Source organism: Larus michahellis, chromosome 2 (assembly GCF_964199755.1).
Source record: "Larus michahellis chromosome 2, bLarMic1.1, whole genome shotgun sequence".
Taxonomy (NCBI): Eukaryota; Metazoa; Chordata; class Aves; order Charadriiformes; family Laridae; genus Larus; species Larus michahellis.
Genome location: NC_133897.1, coordinates 42,073,957 through 42,095,172, shown reverse-complemented (window position 1 = coordinate 42,095,172; position 21,216 = coordinate 42,073,957). Strand labels below are relative to the sequence as shown.

The following is a 21,216-nucleotide window of genomic DNA, read 5'->3' as shown; positions in this document are numbered from 1 at the left end:
AAAATAATAACTTAAAGAAACAAAACCTCTCATTCCATTTTCTTATTATGCCCAGTGAAGTTAATGGGACTATATGCGTGCTTACGCATATACTCTAGAGCTTTCTTTATAGGCTGTAGGTCAAAATGGCAGGGGGATAATATTTAGCCAAGGAAGCAAGTTTTAGTTCAAACTTCCACTGCACAGTTATGTCTAATAGTGAAGGAAATTATTTAAAAACTGCTGGCACTAAGTCTGTATTCCGCATGATTTCAAAACCACAGAATAGTCTATTAAATTTTTCTGGCACGTGAAACTTGGAACGTGAAAAGTTAAGGGACTGTTCCCGCAAATCCCTTGCTTGCAAGAATAAGTACTTACAGGGCTGAGCTGAAAATCCTGAAGTTCTTTCTGAGTTTTCACTGGAAGCCAGGCAAAATCAGGGACTTAGAGGGCCGGCACCCAGCTTGGCACCTGGCTCATACCCAAGCTCAGTCAGGATCCAGATCCAGTCAGTGTCTCTGCTTAAACCCCCCTGAGAAAAACAATTTAGCAGGAATTTTTAGGAGCATGCCTAGTGAGCAACGGAGAGGTGGCTGCCCCACAAGTGTAGCTCGGGCCACTATTTTTAATTTAATTGCAAATCAAAATATGACTGAAAAAAGGAAATCTCCCTTTGAGTTGACAGCCTAGTGGTTGGAGTACTTATGTAGAAAGTGACAAATTCTAGTTCAAATCCCTTTTCTGCTGTTGTCAGAATTAAATCTACATCTTTTCTAGGAATGGACATTAGCCATTGGCCCTATAGACTTTTCCAAGGAAGGAGCATGTTTTCAGTGTTTCAGCTGATTGTGGGTCATAATTATTATGAGATATATAAAGTCTTACGTGATAAATAATTGACATATTTATGTCATAGAAGAAATGAGAGACAGCATCTCTTTGCTAGGAAGACCTGTGGGAATTTTTAATTCTCCCTGGAGTATTTCTGTATTTTACTTTTAGCAGTCTCTAAACAGCTTTGTGAACTGCCAGTTTTCTAATTCTCTATAGAGCTTCCTTTGAATCCACCTCTAAGGCAGGTCTTCCCATGGACACATAGCACGACATTACTTATTCTCTTCTCAGAGTGAAATATTTATAATTTAGTCATTATATTCCCTAATTTTAGGTGATTGTGCTATGTGTTAGATATGTGCTGTGTATTAGATTTCATCTTTTGTCTTTACTGAGGCAAGTTTCCCATTGACAGACACAGGAATAGAAATTAAATAAGGCAAGTTGAGCTTTGATCCAAACTGAGTTTCTCTTTCTTTGATATTTGGATATAGAAAATATTAACCTGCTCCAAAGCATGGGAACACTACCTAATATTTCATGTGCCTTGGGTTTATCATATTCTTACTAGGCTCTTTGCAGTTATTGTACCTAAAATTGCAACCACATGTGATTTAGAAAATATAATTATAGTGTACATGGTAGGAAAGTTCTATTCTCTGAAACATCATTAAATTTAATTCCAGTGTTTGTAGATCAATTTGGTGAACTTCCATCTTATCAGAATAAATAACACTTCTAGCTATGCATTATTCATCATCTGCATATGCTCAATCCTGCAGTTTTACTAAATTTACTAAAATTACTAGATTTACTAAAATCAGTATCATCATTTAAGATGAAAATTTTACAGAATCAGACCAGTATTTTTGAGACTTTCATCTGATGTTGACCTAAACTCAGTATTATATTATCCAAAAATATTTTTGAAAATTCTGTGTAAAGTCCCGAGCCCTTTGAAGTCAATTGACTTTTATCAGGTGCAGAGGTTCACGTATCTTCTTTTTTCTATTGCAAATTAGGTAAATGTAGGGCAAAATATGATACATTTTAAAAAATGTTTCCTTCTGTGTGAATGGATACTTATGATTTCTGGTTAAGCATGAGTGGAAGGACTGGCTGTAGCGCCAGATGCGCCTAAGCCTAAGAGGGTGTTGTATTGCTCTGTCGAACTGCTGCGGCTCTTAATATTCAGGCTTTTTGTCTCTGGTCTCTTACAGCAGTGCTGTACAGAGTGCTTCTAGAAATGAAGAGGGACTCTAGGTATGTAGACTTGAATTATCAATATTTCTTTCTTTTTTTTTTTTTGTATGCACCTGTGCTCAAATTTGTATTTAGTTTGTGTTCTGAAAAAAAATGATAGTAATTCAGAAATAAGGCCTAGTGTATGCACTTTGCATCTTTGGTTTTGGCAAACCTGCATTTTTATTCCTGTGCTGTCTTTTGGAGACTGGAGTGACCTAGAATTACCTTTTCTGCCCTTAAACCAAACTCATGCCACAGGTGCCCCATGGGATAAAAATGCCATTTAAGAACACTGTCTTATAATTTTTAGCTCCCTGATTACTGATAGGAATCATTGCTTGTTTTATTAGCATGGTCCAATGAGCAACTGAAATGGAGATGAACTACCAGCTATTTAAGAAACAAATAAGTTACACATGATTTATATATAACTATGTATCTATATAAAGAATGCTTCTGAGAGGTATAGGGTTATGAAATCCTGAAAGATCCAATGTGTTCATGCTGAAAAATATGAGATGAAGATAGAAATAGAAGAGGCAGATTTGGGGCAGTTTTATATGTGTAGTGCCTTTTAGTTTCACTGTAGCTAGACAGAAAAAAATAGAAAGACATGCATCATTATTAACAACTCTATTTGTGGTTTGTCAGTTTTTAAAAGTCAGGTGGTTCCACGGTGTGTCATGCGTTTCTGCATCCCTCACTGCTGCGGCTATGAAAGCTCAACGTGAAAAAGCATATTGGGAAATCAAGAGGCGTCAAACATTAAATTGTATTTTTATCTCTAGTCTATAGGAAAGACAGAGGCTGGCTGTGACAAGCTGACGCAACCCTGGAGAGGAATGCTGCTTTCCTGTGGTCAGCAACACGGGACCGGCTCCTGGGAGCAGTGTGTTACGGAGCTCAGCTGCGCATTGGGTAAAATAGAAGCTGCTTCTTGACTCCTGTCCCCGTTTCCTACATAGGACACAAATGCTGTTTTCTTTTTCTCTATTCATCCGGTACTGTGGAAATGTTTATTTTGACCAAGACTGAAAGATGGCATAGGTAGGGCCAAAATGCATCCGTCGGAACTGTGCCTGGTGGTAGAGCCCCCGCTGTTGCCGATGGAGGGGTGAAGAAGTGCTGACAACAACCCCCATCTTGCATTTCCCACAGTTCTGGTCTCTGCCAGCTGTGAGATGTGATGATTAATGAGACAGCGCACGACCTGACATGCGTCATAATTGTGAACATTACCAGCATCTGCTTCTCACTCCAGGCTGAGATTATTTTTCTGGTTTGTGTAGGAAAAAGAAAAGTTTTCACGGGGAAAAGGGACATATTGGTTAGCCTCCAGCTGATGGTCTAAACATCACCTTCCCACCACTGAACCCCTTCCTCTGCAGGCTGAAAGAGCGAAATTGCAAAAAATTCCATTATTCAGGGCAAGTAAGTTTCAAAGAGGTTAAGTAGTGTGTGCCATTGTATTGTGATAGTTCTCTTCATAGCACATCAAAGGAGGAGGAAGCAGTGAGACAGAGGTGTCATGCAGTACTATTGCAATAACCTAGGAACCTGTCAGAATGTTCTGCTAGATGGTCAGGTCATCAGTGTCAATGTCCTGGAGTCCAGCTACTGAATGTGACAGAGCTGTCCCCTCAGCTCTGAATGTTCCCTGAGCACTGCATACGTCCAAAATTAAAAGAAACAGAGAATAAACCCTGACTAGAAAAGGTTCTATTAGGGAACCATTAGGGGCCAGTGAAAGCACCAAAGAAACTTGAGGAATGATGAAGGCAACTGGAAATTTTAAAGAATTGTTGCTATATGGTGACTAGTGAGGAACCAGCCAAAGCAAAAAGAACTAATGCTAGGGATCAAGGATCTCCTGTATACCTAATTCCAAAGGAATTTCCTTATTTTGGTTCTATATTCCTCATTGATGTTACATAGGAACACTCTGAATGTTTTCTTAAAGTAATATTGGAGTGGTTGTTAGATACCTATTTATACTTACTTTAAATATTAATGTACTAGTTCTTTCAATAATTAGGTGGTTATTAAAGTAGGGGAAAACACAGACCAAATTATGTAATTTTGAGACACATGTTGAAAAATTGCAAATCTGTCTTACTCCGTGTGGCTTTACGCTAGAGCATTCTCTTTACCAAAACCACCTAAAGCAACATTTTTTGACTAAAAGCCAGGGAAGAGTCATATGAGGTGCTTGTAGTGGATTTAACGGGTGAATAAACCTCCGTAACTGTATGAGTTCAGTTACATTAACACGCTACTCAGTAAGGATGTAGCACAGCCTGTGTTTGATGGGCTTTTAGCCACTGCAGTTAGGGCCCAATCCCAGATGCCATATTCAAGCAGAACTCCGGTGGAACAGAGAATGAAACCCTGAATTATGGTCACAGCCAAACAAAGAACAAACGAGCCATTCGCAGTCGCTAGTACCATAAAACCCGCGTGAGGTTTTCTGCAAGCTCCTGCAACCTACCGTATGCTGGAGGGATGCTACAGATGTTGTGGCTGTCGGCAGGGAGGTGCACAGCCAGCGGGGGTAACGTTTCATTCAGCACGTTCCTTTTGCAGCCCCTGGCAATAGGTTTTCTGCAGTTTCCTACAGAGCTGCAAATAGAAACTAAGGCTGTGTCTGACTCACTGAACCTCTAAGAAGGTGACAGGTGAAAGAGAGAGCCTTTTTTTTTCTTTTCTTTTTTTTTTTTTCTCCCCCAAGTTCCCACTGCAGGGCAATGGCTTTATTCTGGTTAGGATATGAAATTTTACTCTCTCTGTACATTTCTGCTCACATCTGTAAGGCTAAATTCTTAGTCCAGATTCTATCATCATTTTTATGATATTAAACTGACTTCAATTTATGTCACTGCTACTTTTTTAAAGTAAAGCACAGCAAATGTGTTTCTGACACAGAGACAAGGAAACATATTTGTAACAGGCACCAAGTTGAACACCGAGAAAGACTGATAATCAACACAAGAAATAAAGTAGGAGTTGCAGATCACACAAAATAATGTGTCAAAAAGGAAGAAATGGGAGTTTTCTCTCAAACTGCTAAATTTGTTTCCTAAGAAATTCAGAAAATTCAGGGAAAACCTATTTCATTTTGGAAAGAAGTAGAAAGCAAGACCTCTTTAAACTTTCTTACCACAGCTATTTCTTTCTTAAATTCTGTGACTGGGGTAATTATAAGCCAAATTTAGCCTTTTATGACTGTCCTCCTAATTCTTCTCTCAAAGATCCCTGGGCATACTTTTGTTCTATATTTATCTAAAATCCCATTCCTCAGAGTATCCAGAGTAGAAGCAGTAGTAAATACATGAGACCAGTGTGTCCTCTTGGGATCCTGTCTCTTGTGTGTCCTAAAGATTATCTGTCTTTTGATGCAGCTCTTGAGCAGCATTTCTGTTTCATTAGCTAATATAAGGGACCAAGAGGCACCCCTGCAATAACTCCATAGCTTTGAAAGCAGAAATTCCCTTTATGTAAGTTTTGTATTTCGGCCACCAAAACTTGCCTGACCTGAAAGAACAGTAAATATTCAGGGTATGTTTTTTTTTTTTTTTAATACTTGTTTTTACAATTCTTATTTCATTCAGAACCCTCCCAGTTTATTTGTGAGCTACTAAATGGTGGTACCTAGAAATACATGCTTATGTCTCTTGAAATGTTTGGTCACCGGGTTAGTGATGCACTTGTGCATGCAGTTTCCTCAGCCTGCTCTAAGTAACAGTGAAACTTTGAAATACCTCAAACTTCAACACCAGGGTAAATGAACTTGAGCTTACAAGTCTTGAAGTTGTTCAGTATATTGGATGAAAAGACAAAAATGTGCAGCCAACTCTGTCCCCCAATGATATGTCAGAGACAGGATTGTGATTGAAGTAGCTCCCTCTGATCAGATTTGAGTAAAAGTTTGAGTAAAATGGACTTTTGGCAGGACATTCACCATGTAATAGGATCATTTCAAATTTCAGCTTCCAGAATAGTAACTGGAATGCTCTGAGGTCAAAACTGTATCCTATGGGCTTTCTGCATCTCCACACTTATCCCCATTTTGCAAGAAATGGGAATTCTGCCTAACTCTGCGTCCACCCAGCGCCCCTGACTCTTCGGGCAGACCCCCAATTGCTTTTTGCGGTCAGCTGCATCAAGCCCTGTGTGGTGTGAAAAGGGCGCAGTTTGTGAATTGTATCTTCTGTCCTACCCATTGGAAATGCATCCCTTCACTTCCACTTGCTGGAAAACAAGTTTTCTGCTGTTAGGCATAATAACTGAAGGAACAGAGGTGCACTGAAACAAACACGGCCAAGGGCATAGGGAACAGAAACGTTGCTTTCCAGCGTGACGATGTTTCACAGTTACCTACTATTTTTCCCTAGTTTCTAGGAGGAGGAGAAACAATATCACACTTAAAAGAAAGATTCTGGGAATCCAAGTATACCTTGAATTTTGGGAATATGTAACCTGAAAATTAGGCTTTGTAGATACAAAGATAACTCACTATTTCTGCTTTATTCCATGTAAAATTATAGCCGCTGTCTTTTCTGTCAAACTTTCAGTACTAAGATCTGACTCCATTGCACATTCCTTTTTATGATGAATATCTAGTCCTCTAACCTGCCCCCAGCTCCCTGAAGCAGTTCTGAGCACAGGAAGCAAAGAATATGACTTGTTTAAGGTTGGCCTTGAAGTTTTCCTCAAACAGCCTCGGCCAGCAGTGCTCTCGTGGTTTTGAGCTGGTGGGGATCCCCGCTGCCCACCGTGCCGGTGCTGTATCTTTCCTGAACTTGCTGCCAGCATGTGCTCAGCTGCTCCTAGCACATGAAAGCAAGAAGACTCAGAAAGATTACACCGCGGATTATAAAATTGTGGTGGGGGCGGACGCTGCTATTGCCAAGGCAAGAGCCACCACCACCTAACTCCTGCCCTGTGCCTTGTCTTGTAGCTGGTATCAAAGCCACCCCATTGGTTTTCCAATTCCTCCAGCACCGGGAAGCATAAGTGGAGCGTACACAGGCTGACCCAAAGCAATGCAGGAATATCGCTGAGGTTGCTGCGAAAGAGCAAGGTGGGGTACAGGTGCCAGTTTAGCTGCTTTATCACCGCTTTGCAGATAGAGCAGAGGAGGGCAGCTGCAGGCAGGTGTGTTTGCCCAGAAAAAAAGTGCTTGCGGCTTTTGTCTGGTTTGTACGAAATCACTTGTGTATTTACATAATGCCTGGTGGCATCTTCTGGAGGGGCACAGATTCCCTTGTGGAATGTGAGGGGGTGCTCTGCAAGGAATTGGTGTCGTTTTGTGAACTGCTTTTCTACTCCATCTAGCTTTCCTCTGTTTGGCCAGGTTAGGAGAAGGTACATATCTTCAGTAAATTACAAGGGTGTTGCCAGCAAGTTTTGGATTGGAAGGTGAGAAGGGGCAGAACCGCCTTGGGGCTTCTAGATCAGAGCTGGATTGCTACCATGGACTCGGCTGAAGCCTTCAAATTTGAGGTCATGTCCTCAGGTGGACTGACAAGGTAGAAGCTACTGTGTTTTGCCCTTTCCAAAGGAAGCAAGCGTAATAATTTCAGCACTGAGAAATGGCGCTATTGGAAATCCTTCTGTATTATTCTTAGGTAAGACAACAGATGCCTAAGCAGAAAAGCAAGTATGGCAATGCTCCTGTTTGTGAAGGTCTGAATAAGTCAGTTTAGTATAAGCAAAATTTAGAACACGTATTCAAATCACCAGTCTGTTTAATGCGTCTATGCGAAGAACATACTAAACAGAGAGATATGACATCCAAATACTCCTTCACCAGTGGAAAAACAGCCCCAAGTTAATAAATTAAAACCATTGTACATCTTTGCTGTTAAATGAGCAGGAAACATAAACAAAAATTAGCTTGCAACTTATGATGCTACATTAAGGGAATGACAGTATGATACATAGAGGTATTATATAACATTTCAATATTATCATTTTATATCTGTATTTTTTCTTTTCAACAGAGGCTGCTCATATTCTCCACTACACCTTTTGTGAGCATATGATGAATAAGTGTGATGGTCCTTTAAATCACATGTACAATAATATTTAAGAAGACTCTTGTGTCTTTCACTCCTTTAGAAAAAAGAAAAAGGAAAGTTATGAAATGTTGATCATGGAAAAATCAATCTTTCAAGAAGGGGTTGTGAATATATTTTTTCAGCTGTGGAAGTTTCTGCAAAAATACCTCTTTGCACAAGGACAAATTTAAGTATGTAAGGTTGGTATAAGTCTTTTTTGCCTTTTTCCTCTTTATTAAACGTGTTCTGGAATATTAATTCTACATACAACTGTTGCAGACTTTTCTCTCTCCACACTAATTCCTTGTTTTATATGCTATGTATTTTTATATAATTTAAAAATATTGCTCTGTACAAAACTTTTTTATACCCTGTTCTTAATTTGCATTCCAACTAATTGCGGTAGGAGTTTCATATTCCTTGCAAAAGGAGATATATCTCCAGATGTGTTTTCTTTTGTTTTTCTTTCTTCCTCCTCCCCTGTGTAAATACTGTTATAAAAGTACATTTAATAAAAGACTGTTCACTATAAAAAAATATCCTGATGTAGAACAGCAGTGACACGATACACCACACACCCACTTGTGTAGTCTGTATCAATAACACCAGAAACAGGATCAAGTGATAGAAACAGATACGATTTAAATCAGTCGTTTTGGGAGTGTATTTATTCAAGATCCATCGAGCGGAGATGAATAGCAGGTTTCTAAATGTGATATCATGACGGTAAGCAAATGAGTCATTATTTGTATTATAGTGCAATAGAGTTGGGCAAGAACAACACTACAAGAGGGAATAAGCAGTCATATCTAACTGTTTATTCTGTTGCATTCATCACCACGGGGTGCATCTGTACATGTCAGGTCAAGGTCAGCGATCCTTGTTCACATGAATCATTCTCTGTGCTAATGAAAACCACCCCTGATGCAGCGTGTTCAAGCACCAGCAGCTTCAGCAGACACCACCACCGGACTGACTCTCTTCTGCGAGCCAGAATTCACAGGTGAGGCAGAACGACCCGGGGGAATTCAGGGCTTGGGATGGATAACGGATTTGCAGAGGCTGTTAGAGGAGATCAGCATTGGAATAAAGGCAGGTAATTTTTAACTAGAGGACAAAACAGTGCTGTTGCATTGCAGGCAGTGGCTCCGTTACACCTTGGCTGTTTGAGTTTCGAAGCCAAAGAGAATCTTTCAAAAACAAAAAGCAATAATAAAAAACCAACTTGTTTCTGAGCCAGTTTCCAAAGAATAAGTTTTAAACTTACGATAACAATGAATCCTAATTATCTTTCTCCACAAGCTTCTTGAAGTTAAGGAAACAGAGATGGAATACAGTGGCACAGGAAGGAAGCTTTATTTTCCCTTTTTTTTTTTTTGAAAGAAGGACCACTGCAAATTCTGCATACATTTTCTCTGCATTTCAAAGTGTCCAGATAGAAAGAAAGATTTGCCTGGTGGAGTTGCTGATGAACATATAGATATATATGTGAATGAAAAATTAAAAACCAACCGTGGAACACCTTTTCAGGGCTGTCGCGGTGACTGCTATAATTTGACATACAGGTGGATTTATTATCAAGCTTGCAAACAAAAGTTATGCGCGTTATTTGTACTTAGGAAACGTGCCGCTCTGCCAAAGCCTCAGGACTGCGACTGCATTTCAAACTACTTTTTCTTGCCTGCAAATTGCTAAATATTCCATCTCCCTGTGCCTGCAACTTTTTAATCCCTCAATCTGATTTTAAGAAGCCGCCACATTTTCAGAGAGTGTTACGTTTCTTACATCGCAACGATCCTTTAACAGAAATTTTGGAGGCCCCATGCCAAAGCTAAGGGGAGGATGGCGACGGCGAGGGGGGCAGTCCCCGGGACTCTAGCGAGGAAGAGGATGCTCCGCGGAGGTGAGGGAGGGCGGGAGGAAGGGAAGGAGGGAGGCTGCTGCCTCACCACACACGGGCTGGTGGGAGGTGGGAATCTCAGGTTGAGTTACTCATCGTTATGGAGTCAGGGGTGTGCAGAACCAATGATTCCGATGGCAGGAGGTAACGTACACACGTTTTTCAGCGGAGGTGCTGTAGGAGGACTTGCCGGCGGGCAGGAGGAGGTTTATGCTTGAGGACTGTCATTTCCCAAGTGTGGAAGCCTCCTGCTCCCGGGAGCCCACCACCGCCTCCTCCCATGTTCTCCCTCCCCGCGGTACGAACAAGGGGGCTGCCGCCGCTCTGCCCTGCCCTCCCTCCCCCAAAACGGCGGCGTCGCACGGACCGGACCGGGCAGGGGGCCAAGCCCCGGCGCTCCGTGAGGCCGCCCCCGGCTGATCGAGGCGGGGGGCGCGGGGCGGTGCTGCCCGGGGCTGGGGGGGCGGGGGGTGTGTGTGTGAAGCTCGGCGCTGCCCGTCCGTCCGCCCCCGCTGATTGACACCGGGCCGGGCGGAGGCGGGACCGCCGGGGACCGCGCTGCTCCCGCCCGCCGCCGCCGCCGCCGCCGGGCAGCGGGTCCCGCCGTCCCTTCTCCGCCCCTGCGCTCTCCCCGCCAGCCTCCCGGTGCGCGGCGCTGCGCGGAGCCGCCGCCGCCGCCCGCGGCATGGCCGGCGCGCTGGGCAGGGGGGCGGCGGGCTGGCGGATGCGGAGCGCGGCGGGCGGCAGGAAGGAGAAGCCGCCGGGCGGCAAACCCCAGCCGCGGCACGGTAAGGGGGGCGGCCGCGGCGGGGCTGGGGTAGGGATGGTCCGTGCGGGGCACCCCCTCCGCGGGCCGGGGGCCGGGATGGGGAATGTCCGTGCGGGGCACACTCCCCCTACCCCTGCCCCCCCCGCGGGACAACTTGTCTGTGACTTGTTTGACCCGCTCGGCTCCCCTGGGGCGGGGGGATCTTCTGTTCCGTCCCCCTTCTGCGCCCAAACTCCGCCGGGCTGCGCCTCATGCCTCTTATTTACCGCGTACCGAGGCGAGGGGAGAGGAACGGTGTTGGCGTGCGTTTTGGCATCTCGCTTTGATAGCGGCTCCTTTGATTGTTGGGGAGAGCATTTGCAGCCCGGCAAACGCCAGTGGAATCTGGGAAGAGTCCTCGAAATCTTTTTTGGCTTGCATCTGCCTGGTCTTAATGCCCAGGAAGTGCTGTTTAATAATACTTGCCCGTGTGCTCTCATCTTTTCCCCCTGACTTGTTCGGGGAGATAGATGCTCTTTTCCGTGGCTAAGCAGCAGGCGAACAGTTCTTCCAAAACCCGATCCTGACTTTGAAAACATGGAAGGGAATGGTGTCGCACAAACTATTGAAAACAAGTGTTCAGGTTCGTGACCCGTTGTGTGCTGAACGGTGAATGCGGTTACCCGGAGCCAAATCCGTCATGTACGGTTTCCCTACTGCACCCTTGGCTGTCACCGTTGCCTGCTTTGATGAACGAACCCAACTGCTTGTGGAGATACGGCCACAGCGCCTGGAAATCTCCTTAGAATTTGTTCTAGCTGTGCGTTCCCCGTGGGTTTTAAACCCGCTATTTGGCCGAGTGGGTTTGCAGAAGTCTCCGACCTAACCCCTTCAAGCATAAAGTAACAGTTTTAAGCTGTGGGCTCTGCTTTTAATTCGTGCTTGTTGGGTGTTGGAGATATCAGTCCCCAAAGTAACTTTGTGCATTTTCCAGAGAAAATAATTTGGCTGAAGGTGTATTTGTACTCTTCACAAGTATATAGAGCGCTGTAACGCACACAGTAATCTTGGTGATAAAGGTGTTGGGATGACGGGGAGCCTGGCGTCTTAGGTGACGGGGTGCTGCAGAAGGTGCTTGCTATGAAAGTAATACTCCCAAGTACAGGTCTGAAATGACAAGAAAACTAGAAGTTGCTTCTCCCACCGACTGTCACCTGGATGTTTCTGAGCTAGAGTGATTTTGCAGCCACACCTCCTTTTCTCTTTTGCTTGTTTGTGCCTCTTTAATGAGGCAAAGAGAAAGAAAACAGACTAAAGGAGTGTAAGCGAAGGTTTTGACAGTGGGTATCAAAACCCCCTCTAAAATAAACGACGGTGCAAAGAACGGAAGCGTTATCCAGTTAGAGAATAAAAGTGTCTGCTTAAAAATAGTTGTAAATATTTATCCTGTTAATTCTAAGTGTAAGGCTGGTAGTGGGAAATAGTTTGCATAAAAAAGAGAGTTGGTGGGATCCCTTTAAGTTACATACCTGTTATTCGTGGGTGCTGTGCAGTAGCTAGGCACATAGACCAAAAATCCTGGATGCAGTGAAGTTGATGGGAATTTTGGCACTGACCTGAGCAGAGCCAGAATTGAACCCACAGACTGTGTGGTGTAAGGTGCCGGTCAAACTGAAAATCTTTGACTGTTCCGGCTATGCAATTATGGCAAAGGTTGTAGTGCTGCAGTTTGCTGCCGTGATTAAAATATTTTCAGAGTAGCTCTACCGTAGATCAGTTAATTTAGGGAGATATTTTATAACTTTGTTCCAATTCAGCTGAACAAAAAAGTGTGGCGTGCTTCAGTCTGTCAGAGTTGCTTCTTATAAATGTTTTGTAAAGTATCACGTGACACTAAATTCTCATTTAAGTAATTACTGTAACAACATGGAACACTAAATTATACTGCAGCACATATAGTTTGCATCTCAATTAATTTTCAACTGTGCTTTAAGGATAATCACTCTTTCTGCTGTACTGTCTTTGCAAGGTGCACTGGACTTGTTTACCAGGTCATTTACTGTCCATTAACAGCTCCAAATGTAAGGTAAAAAACAAATTTAGACCTGATTTGTATGTCCCTAATGCTAATTGTGGGCTACAGGAAGATTTTTGGCGAGAAAAAAAAGAAAAAGTGTAGTACTTTGGTATGCTTCTTAAATTTTCAAAGTTATAGAAACACTCTGTTTTCCAAGAATGGACTCTAAAGTAAATTTTGGCTTTTGTAGACAGTACTGACCACTTCGTGCAGGAATGGGAAATTTACTTAAAATGTTCAAGCTAAGTCATTAGAGGCGTTATATGTAAGATATATCGAAAAGTAAAATTGTGGTATGTGAGCTGTCAGCAATTTTTAACTGGCAAACAGACTTACAGGTTTGACTCATTCATACACACGCGCATGCGATTATCAAAGTAAGTGAAGTGAGCACTATTCACAAGAGAACGGGGAGGTATTGAAAGTACGAAATAACTTTCAATTTTGGGGAGTAATGTTGCTCTTTCCTATTCTCCTTGTGCTGCAAACCCTTTTCGATAGGCCACCAGCCTGTGTAGGTAAAAAGTGGCATAGCTCTATGGATCTCCGTGGCACTGTGATGGTTGACACCAGCTGAAGACCAAGCACAACACTTCTGTGTATGTTTGGATTAAGATATATTTATTCGGGCATCATTTAAGGGTGTAAACTGGCAGGGTGCACACTGAGTTGTGGACACCTGAGCAAACCTGCTGTTTAACTGAGTCAAGTTACAAGTATTTGCCAGCTTTGACATTCTTTTCACCTTTTATATGAGTTAATTATAGAGACTTTTCTCTATTTTTCAAATATTGTAAAACACAAATATGAAGTTTTCCCAATGATCTCATGTGCAGAAGTTCTTGTTTTATACTTTTTGTAGTTTCATACCATGTAAAGCAGTGTAAAGTAAGATTAGCGTTTCCAACCGTTGCGGTCTAGACAGTAAACGAAGTCTTTGTCAAGAGTCCAGCAAAAGGTTCAAGATCCTGTTAAGATGATGAATATTAACAGTCCTGTAAAAAGCCTGTTTTTAAGTGATTTGACGTTGGGTTAGCATTGGCACCTTACCTGTAAAATCTCCCAGGAGCTTGAAAACCTAGATGGATGGCTACAGCCAGAATTCTGTTACAGATAGTCTAAGCAGAAGATGTTAAGGAGTAGCGTAGTGGGAACCACAGTGTAAATCAAGTACTATTTTACTCTACTGCTTAAGAAAACTTTTAAATGCTTGTATGAAAAGATCCCATCCCTTAAGGAGCAGATATGGAAACTTTGTGATGAGAAGCTGAGAAACAGAAAGATGTTTTAAGTTACTTGACACCACCAAAAATAACTTCTGGAGAGAAAGCAATATTTTATATCCCTTTTTAAAGCCATGTGAAAGTTGTGTAGTGAAAAAGTAGTAGTTCTGCATTCTTAGTATGAAAACAATGACCAGGGGAAAGGGCACAAGTAAATAGTGCTGGATGGGTGTAGAAGTGTGTGTACACATAGGTGATATTTTAGACAGAAAATTATTACTTAAGTTATTTGAATTTTTTCTTCTCAACGGCTAACAAATTGTGCCAAATCCAGATTTAGGGTGGGGAGTGGAAGTCCTCTGTGTTTCAGGCAGCACAATGAAATCAGTTGGTATCGTGCCAACATGTTGGATCGTGCCCAGGTAGGCTGGATAAATAAATGTGAGCGGTAGCAACCCAGACCTCTTTTTCACCTGGGCCCGCTGACTGATTTTAGTCTTCACCTGTCTAGTGATGTCACAGAACAAGACAAAAACTCTTGTCTCCATTTCTGTCTGGTGTTTATGCCTTCTGAGAGTAACGGAAAGGTTGTAGTGCGGTAAGGATAGAAGTCAGCAGGTTATCGCTCCAGAGAAGTGGGTGACTCTAACTATATTGAACTGATGGAGGAAGGAAAAAAACCTACAAACCTGTCCATTGTTTGCCTCTTCTATAAACTTAGATGTATGCACATATGCTAATGACTTCTGGTTGCTACTGGCCTGGCCTGGACTAATTCTACAGTTGATAGTAGGGAAATGAAGTTGTGCTTGAGCTTTCCAGTTTCAGATGTTCTCATCTTCACGCATTTCTTTTTGAAATATTCAAGAATGTGCTTTGGTATGTTCTGTCAGCTCGTTCCTTTTTACCTTCTCTGTCTCCTGGGAAATAATGTTCTTGGTCATACTGAGGTAGTCATAACCAAATCTTCTGTTTTGCTGGAGGCGTAGTTCTCTACGCCTCACTTATTGTAGTATTTGTAAAAGTAAATGTCTGAAATTCATGTAGGCGTTTATATATATATATATAAAAAAATATATATATATAAAAACCTGCTTAATGTAAAATAATAGAAGTTCTCCTCTTGCAGCAAGTAAACCTCTTTTCTGTGATCAGCTGGAACAATCTGCGGGTAGACTTTAAATCCTAAAACATTTTTCTAGCCTGTCTGTTCAGCAAGTGTGAACACTGATGTTACTTCTACTTATATCTGCTACCGCTTTGATGCCTCGGTCACTTTTGGGGTCTCACCAGTCAGTGTTTGCCATGTGGAATGCAGACCTTGCTGTGAAGGCACGGCTTTCAAAACAAACGGATGGGTAAAGGGTTTGACCTGGAGAGCAAGAAGGTTTGGTTTCCCAAACATATTTTAACTTGCTTAGCCTTTTCCTTGACGTAAGCACCCACTGATACCTCTTTACTTAACTTCATCAGCCCATATACATAATAGGTACAACTTCTTAAAGAACTTGTATGATTTTAGGAGTTAAGTTTCATTGTGTGGATATTTTGGTGTCTTTTTTTGACTCAGGGTTTTTTTCGTTCCTTTATTTGTTTGCCTGTTTGTTTTTTTTTCCAATTAGTTCACAATGGTGTTACTGTAAAAAAACTAATACTCGTCATGGCCAGAAATATGCATGATAAAACCAGTAGATGCCTGTTACATGGCTGTATATGCCTTTTTCCCCTTGGTTCACGGAAGAGGTTATTTATTATACTGATAAAACCTAGCATTACAACTTGCGCAATTAGAATTAAGTAATCAGAGCTACAAATCTAGCTCTTATTCTAAATTTGAATTTACAATAGAATGACAAACCCACCATCTAGATCTTAGAAGCAGACTGCAAATACAGTTTTATGATATTCATTTAAATCCCATTTTGGCACAGAAATATAGTTAAGAAACCAAAGACTTCCCCTCCATTCCATAACCAGATTTATTTTTCTGACCTTTGTTCTAAAGAAGATTTGGAGAGTTTTAATCAGACAGAGTTCACAAATCATTTTACTGGGAAATGTAAGGTGTGCTTTAAAAGGGAAAAAAAAAAAATTTTCCTGATCATTTGGCTCTTGCTGTTTAAAATTGTGAAGCTAGGTGAAATGATTACTCTGACAGAACTATAGAAACTATCTCATTTTAGTACATTCTGAAGTATTTTATATTTTGAGTAACCCTGGCTCAGGGGCATTTTATACTCACATCTGGAAGTTTCCAGTCCTAGTATTCAGTTTAGTGTCTCTGCCTTTGTCTTTCCATTTAGCCTTGCCATGTTATAACAATGAATCATCTTTTGTCCGTTAACTGAAGTTGGAATGTCTGTTTATGCACTGAATTTGTTTCATCACGTCGCCATAATAATTGATTGGAACCGTGGCAACTCTGACTGCTTTCCCATATGGATTTGGGCTGGACTTGACCCAGTGCTGTTCTGAGCAGCAGAAGGATAAGCCATCACAAAACCTGGAATATCTCTGTCCTCTTCGGATTCAACCTCTCTTTCTCATGAAACCGTAGGGTAGCATTTTCATATTCTGTCTCTGGGTACATGAAGTCGGGTAGAGACTGTAGTATTTCCAATCATACGAAATCATAGCAGAGCTGCGATACGCATGCACGTGCAACGGTTAAACCAGGAATGTTGTTATTGTAGCTTCGCTTTGGTATTTTCTGTTTTGTTGATGGATTTTAAATTAGTGCTGATTAAAATATTGAAGCATTAAATGAAAAGTGCAACAAAACTATAATGGCATTCTTTGATTAAGTTAATAATGTTAATAGAGCAGACAAGTGACAGGGTGCAAATGAAGGGGCCGCGTGGCCGGGAGGCTGCGCCAGCAAATGCAAATTCACACCCCTTGCCATGCTGAGTGGGCTTGCAGATAGCACTCTGGCTGCTGTTGAAGCTGAGTGTTTTGCAAATAAACGTCCTTTTGTTAAGAAGGTCTTACACCGGCTGTACCTTGACTCATTGAACAGCATTTAGCTTTAGCTTACTTTGTGGTCGCATCCTTGAAATGATTTTCTTTATTTCCATGAAAAAACAATTCTGTTACATTTGGAAGGTAAATACTGAAGGATCTGTTTAATAAATGAAACTAAAATGTAACACGTTTTCCTTTTAAGATGGCTTTGTGATCTTGTCTTGTGCACTGTGATGTCTAAGAATATTTTTCTTTACTCTCTATGGCCAATTTCCATTAAGAGTTGTTGATGCCACATTCCTGTGGAAAGTATCAAAAAGTAGAAATGGGGAGTAAGAATTAGTGGGTAGAACCTTCTCCTGAAGGCAGATTAAAGTAGAACTGTTAGTTTGTGATAACGAACCCAAGAGCCTGTGGAAAGAAGTGAGAAAAAAGACTTGTTATTGCCACTGACTGCATTGAGCTTTGCTGTACAAACCATTCCAGTATTTTGTTCAGTACGTGCCACTCCGAAGCTCTGAAACTACGGAGCTGTCTAAACAGCTGGCATTTGTAGTGAGGGGGAGGAATGGGAGGTTGAGAAGAGATACTCTTTCTCAGAAGCTGGATTGAGTAAATTTGCGTAGTATAACCAGGTGTCCTCAACCAGTTTCTTCTTTTTGGCTGGCAGTCACTGTGGTTTCATGTGGGAGGTCATGGTTGCTGCTAGACAAGAAGTGGGCGGCAGTAAAATTTTTTAGGAGGTAAGTGAGAGGAGGTTCCGTAATGAGAAGCTGTATGCAGAAAGATCAAGGGACCCTTGCGAGGCATTTACATCAGCCAGGCTCACAAAACAGATGAGCTGCTGTGTTCTGCGCTGGGCAGAATGTCTCTGGGCTTCTGCATAATTTTTAAATATAAGATGTCCTGATAATGACATCTCAACACCAGTGATATATGGCTTATAATGTTCAAGCCTGAGTTAGAGGGGATGGGAACGCAATCTTCAATTTTTCTTTAAGCTAGAGGTGTGAATTTTTGTCCGTCTAGCTATTTGGAATTCCGAGAGATATTCAGGTCTGCCAGTCCATTTAAAAACTGGAGGGAAGTGGTCTCTAGAACACAAGAAATGCTGTAGGGAAACACAGCCTTTTCCAGTCTGGATGACGTTGGACTTTTGTAGATTCTCTACGGCAGACTGCTTCCAGTCCAGGCATTGATTTCAGTTAACATTGAAGTAGCCTGAGGGGTGGTCAGTTGTTTGTGTTAATGGTACAGCTGCGTGCAGCCTAAATTGCTTCAAGCCTTTGGCCTACCAAGGCACGTTCTAATGAAGCAAAAAAGAACCCATCACCGCTGTTATTCATTGTGCAACAGGAGGACGTCTTGTTATTTTTCACTGAGAAGTGGCAATGGTCTGATTAGAATAGGAGAATATTTTGTTGGTTTTTTTTGTTTGTTTGTTTGTGTAGTCTTTGTTTTCTTAATGTCTGGGCTGAGAAGCTAGTCCCAGGTCAATTCCCTTACCTTTTGGGAGACAGCTCTATTACAAAGGCGAAGGTGGGAAAAGGATCGCCTTGCCGAAACTGTAGTGACTGCAGTGAGATTCTGATCTTGGAATGAGTTGATCTTGTGGGATGTAGCCATTTGCTGTATGCATCATATCAGTCGGTGAGCTTATTTTCTAGGCTTCTTGAATTCTTCTGTTTTGCCACTTGTTCCAGGGACTGAAGCAGACAAATGTTCTCACAGAAGTGATGATTAAGTGACACCTGAGAGGTTTCTCAGAGTTCTTAATAGCTTTGAGCAGTTGTTCCATTGCAGGGAGAGTAAATCTGAAGATGCATCCTGGATCATGGCCAGCTTTTTTTCCCTATCTTATTCCTGTAGCACCACGAGGCCAGTTTGGTAATAGATGGACGTTTTTAGCCAATGGCTTTTGTATTCTGCAAACTGAAACTCTATTTTACTAATTCCTCAGTGAAAAAGAGGAAAGTTGCAGATTTCTCTATTGGTATGGTATGAAAATAGCATATTACTTTTTTTTTTTTTTTAAATCAAGTTAAAATATTTAGATCCAGCATATCTAGTGGAAACTTGAGGAATGCATAGGATAATTCAGGGTCCTAAAGAAGGTCTCTAGTCCAGTCTCCTGCTCTGTGTCAGCTGTGAGATCAGATGGGGATGCTCAGGGCTTTCTTCACTCCGGTCTTGAAAACATCAAAGGAAGGAGAAAGCACAAAATCTGGCAGCCCTTCAGCCCTTGTTACTTTTTCACAGGTTGAAATTCAAAATCAAGCCTGAAATCTTTGGAAAAGAGGGAGTTCTAGATAATGGCCATATCTTCCTAGAATCAGGCCAAGAGTAAGTGGTGCTAAAATGATTCCACGGATGGTCTGAAGTATCACTTCCAAAATATAATGCAAGATAACTCATTCTAGGGTGTTCCAGAGAAGATACCATGGAAGGCTAATCATTTGCTTATGTGCATGGCTCTTGGAATAAAAAGAGCAGTAGCTATTCCTAGGCTTGCAGTCCCTTATCAGAGTGCACCTAGAAACATAGTAACTTTTTGAGAAATACAAGAGAGTGTGCCAGGTATCTGTCATTGTGACTATCCGTTGGATAAATCAGAAGTGTAGGTAAGATTTTGGACAAGAATCATGGAATCATGGAATTTTTCAGAGTTGGAAGGGACCTCTGGAGATCATCTAGTCCAACTCCCCTGCTAAAGCAGGATTGCCCAGAGCACATTACTCAGGACTGCATCCAGGCGGGTCTTGAAAGTCTCCAGAGAAGGGGACTCCACAACCTCCCTGGGCAGCCTGTTCAGTGCTCTGTCACCCTCACCATAAAGAAGTTTTTTCTCATATTTGATCGGAACTTCCTGTGTTCCAGCTTGTGCCCGTTACCCCTCGTCCTGTCACTGGGAACCACTGAGAAGCGTCTGGCTCCACCCTCCTTAAACCCACCCTTTAGATACTTGTAAAGGTTAATAAGGTCTCCCCTCAGCCTTCTCTTCTCCAGGCTAGAGAGTCTCAGCTCTCTCAGCCTTTCGTCAGAAGAGAGATGCTCCAGTCCCTCAATCATTTGTTGCCCTACGCTGGACTCTCTCCAGCAGTTCCCTGTCCCTCTTGAACTGGGGAGCCCAGAACTGGACACAGTATTCCAGTTGTGGCCTCACTGGGGCAGAGTAGAGGGGGAGAAGGGTCTTGACAACTTGAGTAATTGAGATCTTCCAGTGTAATAATAGCACATTCTCTCGTTGTTACGGAGAGAGTCTGAAAGATAATGCTTTGCTATTTGGTGGTTAGTTTTTGTGTTTGGGGTTTTTTTGGGGGGAGTTGGGGTTTTTTTGTGTGTGTGGTTTGTTTTTGTTTTGTTTTTGTTTTTTTTTTTTTTTATGAGGCTGAGGGCTTCAGTCTCCAGACCACTCTGTTTGGCCGTGTCTCTTCCTTAAATAAGCTGAGATGTCCTTGTGTCCCATCTGCATCTGACTTGATGTAGAGGTCCAGACTCAATATACATTTTTACCTTTTATTCTCTTCTAAAGTAAAACCACCGACCTCTGGTGCACCTGTGTTCAATAGTGTTGAAGGAAGAGAACTAGTGCTAGATCTACTTAGGTGTTGCCTTCCTGGATACCTACACCGTGCTGTGTAGCAGAGGCCATTTCACTAGGTTTTGTTAGTAGAAAGCTCGTGTGCGTCTTGTCCCTGGACTTGCTGGGTAGCTGCCCACAAATCTGAAGAAGTAAATACAGGCTCAGTGTACTCCCGTGAATCATCCACTCCTCTAGTCCAAATCCGATTTAAAAAAAAAAAAAGAAAAAAAGAAAAAAGAGATTAAAATTGTCCGTGAACCAAACATTCTTCATTTCAGTGAACTGCAACTGCAGTTGAACTCTGCAGCCAAGATCAAGGAAGCCGTAACCAATTTTCAGCCCTTTAGCTACAGGCCCGATGTTCACTGAGCACATTTGTGAACATCAGGAGCCTTTCACAAACGTCCTGGGGCCTGTCTCTGGCTTCTTTGGTAAGGAGTCTGGAAACCTGACGGTCCTGTTGGATCTAGGCTCCTGGCGCTTTCTGGGTCCCAGCTTTGGTGTAGCAGCATGGCTGCCTGCTCTGAGGCTCCACATGCCACCTGGCCAGCAGGGTGGGTGGGTTTTTCGGGTGTCCCCTATGTCTGGCTTGAGGAATCTG

The 21,216-nt window shown here is 42.3% G+C and overlaps 1 protein-coding gene across 3 annotated transcripts in view; it reads left to right on the top strand.

The window, feature by feature from the left end:
• Positions 1 to 10,049: 10,049 nt before the first annotated feature.
• Positions 10,050 to 21,216, top strand: part of ZNF385D (zinc finger protein 385D) — a 438,606-nt gene continuing 427,439 nt past the window's right edge. Inside the window, exon 1 of one of the 3 annotated variants that reach the window (XM_074575015.1) lies at positions 10,050 to 10,164. In XM_074575015.1, coding sequence (XP_074431116.1) covers positions 10,146 to 10,164 — 19 coding nt within the window. In that variant the 5' untranslated portion in view covers positions 10,050 to 10,145. Of the gene's footprint in view, positions 10,165 to 10,586; positions 10,809 to 21,216 lie in introns of those variants that run through there. The other 2 variants (XM_074575014.1, XM_074575017.1) reach the window with 2 other exon arrangements.